Source organism: Carassius gibelio, chromosome A7, assembly GCF_023724105.1.
Source record: "Carassius gibelio isolate Cgi1373 ecotype wild population from Czech Republic chromosome A7, carGib1.2-hapl.c, whole genome shotgun sequence".
Lineage (NCBI taxonomy): Eukaryota > Metazoa > Chordata > Actinopteri > Cypriniformes > Cyprinidae > Carassius > Carassius gibelio.
Genome location: NC_068377.1, coordinates 3,706,899 through 3,713,710, shown reverse-complemented (window position 1 = coordinate 3,713,710; position 6,812 = coordinate 3,706,899). Strand labels below are relative to the sequence as shown.

The following is a 6,812-nucleotide window of genomic DNA, read 5'->3' as shown; positions in this document are numbered from 1 at the left end:
AACAATCAATTGGGAAGCATATATAGACAGACCACAACACAGAGTTGCAACTTTCCAACAATGGATGGACCAGGAAACGAACAGGGTCAACAGCCAGGAGGAAGAAGAGGAGCAAGGATGCGTGGTGGAAGGCAAAACAGAGGACGAGGCAGAAGAGGACATAGGCGCATATCTGATGACATAAGGGCCACTATTGTAGACCATGTTGTCAATCATGGCCTTACTATGGCTGAGGCGGGTCGAAGGGTGCAGCCGAACATTGGGAGATCAACCGTGTCCTCAATAGTTCAAACGTTTCGAAGAGAGAACCGGTATGTCCACCAATGTACAGTGCACTGTTACTGTATATAAGCAGTATACTGTATACTTCCTATAATGCTTCCTATTACAGTAGTCCACTTGTATTTCACAGCATACATAAATATACTCTATACAGATAGATACTGCACTTTACATCCACCCAACTGTATGTTTTACAGTAAAATGTGTTTGCATAATTTTTGTCTATGTGAAAGTGTGCAATGCATCACTGCATTTGTCCCCACATAGGACCGCAAAATTACCACAAACCGGTGGCAGAGGACGCCTTTTCACACCTCAACAGGAAGAGGCTATATGCACCATGGTCCGAGCAAACAATGCTATGAGACTCAGGGAAATACAAAGGACCATTATAGAAGACAACGATGTCTTTGAAAACATCCGTACTGTTAGCATCTCAACCATTGACAGGGTGCTGCATAGAAACCAGATGAGTATGAAACAGCTGTACCGTGTACCATTCCAAAGGAATGAGGACCGAGTTAAGGAGATACGGTACCAGTATGTACAGGTAAAACATATATCTATGTAACTATTTTACAGAATAATTTTATTGTGATACATAGTACAGTAAGCATAAACTGCACACACTTCCATCGCTGTGGAAGGAACATACAATATATGCACATTTTATGTCACTCTTCCTTACCAAAACTAATTCAACTGTGTCCTGGGATATAGCGTATAATGGAGTTGGAATCAAGTGAACCCTCTCACAACTTTGTATACATGGATGAGGCTGGCTTCAACCTGACCAAATGCAGAAGGCGGGGTAGGAATGTCATCGGTCAGAGAGCTACTGTGGATTTGCCAGGCCAAAGGGGAGGAAATATCACCATGTGTGCTGCTATTTCAGAGCATGGCGTCCTAACCCATATCCCCCTTATAGGACCATACAACACCCAGCATCTACTCAACTTTTTAGAGACTCTCTACAGGGCTCTCATCCCTGATGATGAGAGGGGTCTGTTTAGAGAGGATTTGCCAAAGTATGTTGTCATTTGTGATAATGTGAGTTTCCATCGATCAAACATCATAAGGCAATGGTTTGTGACCCACCCGAGGATGCTCATAGAATTCCTTCCACCTTATTCTCCATTCCTTAACCCAATTGAGGAGTTCTTTTCAGCATGGAGGTGGAAGGTGTATGATCATCAGCCACACACACAGATGACCCTGCTGGCTGCAATGGATGCAGCATGTGAGGACATCACAGTAGATGCCTGCAGAGGATGGATAAGGCATTCCAAAAGATTCTTTCCACGTTGCATTGGAAGGGAAAATATCCGGTGTGATGTGGATGAGAATATGTGGGCCGACAGACAGGAACGTCTGGATGTGTAGAGACAGCACTAGAAACAGTGCTGCAGGCAAAGTTGTGCCTTAGGGGTGTTTCCTGTGTTTTAGTTTTTATTTTACTTTGTGCCCCTTGTCTTTTTCTTACTGTAAATTATTTTGTTGTTTTCTTTCATAAAGTAGCACTAGTAAAGCTGTGAAAAACAAAATCAATTTTGTCTCTTTCAATCAATAACCCACATAGAGTAATATGTATATAGTACTGTTGAAATTGATTTATGCCATAGAAGTGCAGCCTTGTGCATTTTCAGTACAGTAACCGTCATCCAAACTGTAGCCTAAGTTTACATCTGGTAATACTGTCAAAGTACACACAGTTACATTGACAACATGCCTAAACATTTTGACGAGCTTGTTCGTGAACAATGACTCAATGACTTATCATTCTGATGGCACTGACATGATCGTTGGCATGAATATTTACTTTTGAGAGATGTACTAAGGATTTTTAGTGACTGACTAGCTTTAGAAACATATCTATTGTATATTGCAATTTGTACAAATTGTTCTGAGGAATGCACTTATTATTTTGCACATGTTAGGGATGATGTGAAAAACGCACCAAAGCGACTGAGAAAAACTGTAATGTGGCAAAGACAAGGAATTTTTCTATGGCCCGGTCTGGGGTGCATTTCCCAAAAGCATAGTTGCTAACTAAGTTAGTAACTTTGTTGGTTGCAATACATTTTCCCATTACCAACAAACAGGTTAGCAACTATGCTTTCAGGAGACACACCCCTGAAAATTCTGAAAATTAACTTATTTACATCTTTGTGCCCATATTTCTTTTTCCTTTTCTATATCACAATGACATTGTAAAGTTTTTTTTTTATTATTATTATTATTATTTTTTGGGTCAGACCACTAGTAAAAGTGTAACTGAGAATTCTATCCAGTATCTTTCATATCCCAATCCCCAATCAATATCCCACATACAGTAATGTGTAAATTTGTACTTTTGAAATGGATATAGGGCATGCATAAGCATATGGCATATTGTTCAATTCAGTAACTGTCATCCAAAATGTTGCCATAGTTTACATCAGAACATTCCTCCAGAGTACACTGTTATATTGACAACATGACTAAGCGATTTGACTGTCTTATCCGTAAACTATTACACAAAGACTTGTCATTCTGATGGCATTGACATGTTCGTTGACACAGATATTTATTTTTGAGAGATGAACTAAGGATTTTGAGCAAGAGACTGGCTTTTGCAGGTAATCCATTGTGTTTTGCTATGTGTACGAGTTGTTTTGAGAAATTCACTTACTGTTTTGCAAATATCAAGGATGATTCGGGAAATGTACCAAAGCGACTGAGAAAAACTGTTAAAAGAGTACTTGGAATTAATGGAAAAATACATTATATATTACAAAAATATACTTTTTTTGGACACTTAATTGCATTTTATTTACAATTGAACAATGTAAATGCATTAAGTAGTTTAATTTTATATTAAATGCAATTAGCTAAACTTAAGTAGTACTTAATAGGATCTTTAATTTCACATTTACTTCTGTTGTCTTTGAAATATGGTTAAAGTTAAAATATACTTTAATGTAATTTCTACTTAAATCTATGTGTAATTTATTGAAATATATTTGTTGTTTTGTAATGATAAATATATTTGCAATGATATATATGCACTTTAATACACTTAAGATATATTAACTCACTTTAAATGTAATACTGCATCTCAGTGCTTGTTTTACTTGATCTAAGTGCTGCATTCAACACCATAAATAGTGACATACTCACAGATCGATTACAAAACTATACAGGTATTCAAGGGCAGGCTCTAAGATGGTTTAGATCCTACCTGTCCGTTTAGTGTATTTAAATGGGGAGTCACATCATTTATCACCAGTAAAATATGGAGTGCCACAAGGATCCGTCCTAGGTCCTCTTCTATTTTCAATATACATGTTGCGCCTTGGTAAAATTATTAGAAAATACGAGATTAGCCTTCACTCTTATGCTGATGATACTCAACTATATATATATATATATATATATATATATATATATATATATATATATATATATATATATATGTATATATCAATGAGACCAGATTAAACTTCTCAATTATCTAAGCTATCAGAGTGTGTTAAAAATGTAAAAGATTGGATGACCAATCATTTTCTCCTATTAAATTCGAATAAGGCAGAGATATTACTTATCGGACCAAAAAGCAGTACACAAACAGTTTGCATCTAGACGGATGTACTGTTACTTCCTCAACAGTCAAAAATTTGGGTTTTATATTATACAGCAACTTGTCTTTTGAAAACCATATTTCCCATGTTACTATAGCAGCATTTTTCAATTTTTCTATCTTCAAATTTCCGGAACTTTTGAGGGTGGGATTTGAGTGCTAAACATGCTGATTGGTTGAGTTCATGCAGCATTGTGATTTCAACCATTTATTCTGATCATTTTCAAAATATTATTGTTATTGTGTCATGAAATGTAATTTGAAAAGTATTTCAAGAGAGAATGTAGCTAAAACTCAAATCTGCGGTTTATTTATAAAGACAGCACCTATTTAAAAATGTGTTTTGCCGATTTCGGAGTTGCTCGGCTCCACGAGATCAGCGGAAGCTCAGTGATCATGTATCCGCCGAGAGCAGTCTCTACTCGACTACACCTTCTGATATGTGCCACTGGCTCTGATGTCTCTTTAGTGGTTAAACATAAAATATAATTATTTTTTTGGTAAATCTAACAGGTAAACTTTGGTCTTTATTCAATTTATCTATATGTTAAAATGAAAATAAAAAGAGGCAACTGATATAATATTTCGTTTCAGTGTAATGGCTGTAGAAATACGCATTTCCCAGAAATGAGTACATTTCTGTGACTATTATTATGTTTAAATAAAAAACGAAAGGAGGCAGTGGAATTTGATATCCTTTTTCGTTTTATTGCAAATATGCAAAAAAATAATAAAAAAAACGCAGAAAGCAATGGGTCTGGGGGAAAAATGTTCCTGGGGAAGAAGTTCCTGGTATTGTTCTGGATAATTTCAGTGCACATGTCTTGTATAAATTTTTCAAAAAATTCCTGTAATTTGCACATAAACTGATCACCACTTACGTGCTACTACTAAATATTGTAGAAACTATTGGTTTTTCTGTAAAGTTGCTTTGCAATGATTGGTATCATAAAAAGCGCTATACAAATAAACTTAGTTTAGTTTGCACCCAGATTGATTGGCTTATCAAAGCAATATCACAATTCGTCGGTCACCAACGTGACGTCGAGAGTGACCGAATGAAAGGGAACCCTCAATGTCAGCTATAAATTCATAAAAACACTTCTGCTGGAAAACGTTGGCAAATGATGAAAAACATTACTGATTTGTTCATTTTAAAGATATATACAAGTTAAATATTACAAGATATTTAACAAATCCTCATCTATGTATGTTAGCAAGCTAGACTGTCACCTTTACAGCAACAACAAAACTTGCAATAATAATGTTCAGTATTTTTAGTTTGTTTTTGGTGCATTTCTCAAATCATCCTAATTATTTGCAAAAAACTATGTGCATTTCTCAAAACAATTCGTACAAACAGCACCACACAATGGATTACCTGCAAAAGCCTGTAAATCTTTCATTCATCTCTCAAAAGTAAGAATTTATGTCAATGAACATATCAGTGCCATTAGAATGAAAAGTCCTTGTGTCATTGTTCACAAACAAGATAGTCAAAATGCTTAGTCATGTTGTCAATATAACCTAGTATTACCTGACGTAAACTATGGCAACATTTTGGATGACAGTCACTGTATTGAACAGTATGCTATATATTTATGTATGCCATATATCCATTTCAAAAGTACAAATTTACACATTACAGTATGTGGGATACTGATTGAAAGAGAATGTATAGTATTCCCAGTTACAATTTTACTAGTGTTCTGACAATAAAAAATAAAAAAAATAATAATAACCCAAGTAACAATGAAAAACAAATATGGGCAAAAAAGATGAAAATAAAAAATAAGTCCACTGTCAGAATTTGTAACTCTTGTCTTGTCCTCTATCTATACAGTAGGCCTATATGCTTTCCAGCTGAAGATTCATGAGCTTTGAGCTATTTCAGAGAAATGGTTTATCATTGGTTTATCATCTACATTCTCTTCATTAGTCAAGATTCACTTGCACTATTCATGAAAAAGTTACAAAAAGTGTGTAATGTGTAAAAAAAAAAAAAAAAAAAAAAAAAAAAAAACATCTGTTTGACGGATGAACCATTTTGCATTTAATGACTTATACGATGAACTAAAGACTAGATGTTTTGAGGGGCAATACTATTGCACAGAAAACTATAAAATAAATTTTGAGCAACAATACATCAGCAACTGATAATGTAGGAAACCTCAGATAAATGTACATAATCAATTGCATGAATGTACCAAAGCAATCACAACTTGTTCCAACCCATTCTCACTCCAAAGGCGTCAAAAACCGAAGCATGGTCAAGCGCCCCTAGCGTCACTTTTATGACGCCAAATGTGCCTCTCGGCGTCGAATATCGAAGCACTACGACCTTCATTGCTTTCAATGGGAAACTTTTGGCGTCAGAATTCGACACGAGGACATGAGATGTTTATCGCTATGAAATCACGTTCAAGAAGTCTCATTCAGCACACATCGCGATACTTGCTATCAGTTCCACAGTTTGGGTGAGTAGTCGTATATACGCTCTTTTAATGCCTTTTATAAAATGTATTCTGTCTTATTTATTAATCAAATTAGTGCCATATGTTTAATCGCTGTATTATATCGGTCATCCGCGGCTGTCTTTGAGTTTCATTGCGTTTAAATAAATGAACACAGCTGCTAATTAGTCTGATTAAACTCTATCTGTCACCTGACGTGCCATAGACCTTCGATCCGTTTTATATCATTATTAATTTCAGGATTAATGATGTAAGTTGTATTTGTAGTAAAATCATGGTAATCACGACACTTACAATAGTAATAAATGAAATGTGAAGTTAAAACACAGTAAACAGGACATTAGTAACTGTAACTGTAGTTTTACTATGGTATATTAATAATCAATACAATAATCACCAAACCAGCTATGTTTGTATCACTGTAATGTTAGTGTTTT

The 6,812-nt window shown here is 35.3% G+C and overlaps 1 protein-coding gene across 1 annotated transcript; it reads left to right on the top strand.

Moving 5' to 3' along the window:
- The first annotated feature begins 571 nt into the window (after nt 1-571).
- Nucleotides 572-2,230, top strand: LOC128016456 (uncharacterized). The gene is made up of 2 exons (XM_052600965.1): nt 572-832; nt 1,003-2,230. Exons 1-2 carry the CDS (start codon nt 623-625, stop codon nt 1,663-1,665), a joined length of 873 nt encoding a protein of 290 aa, XP_052456925.1. The 5' UTR covers nt 572-622; the 3' UTR covers nt 1,666-2,230.
- Nucleotides 2,231-6,812: the final 4,582 nt, after the last annotated feature.

Bases quoted from the DNA above. Each gene is read 5' to 3' on its own strand.
- LOC128016456 (XM_052600965.1), top strand. From the start codon at position 623: ATGGTCCGAGCAAACAATGCTATGAGACTCAGGGAAATACAAAGGACC. The intron at 833-1,002 runs GTAAAACATATA...CCTGGGATATAG, and splicing joins TACGGTACCAGTATGTACAG to CGTATAATGGAGTTGGAATC.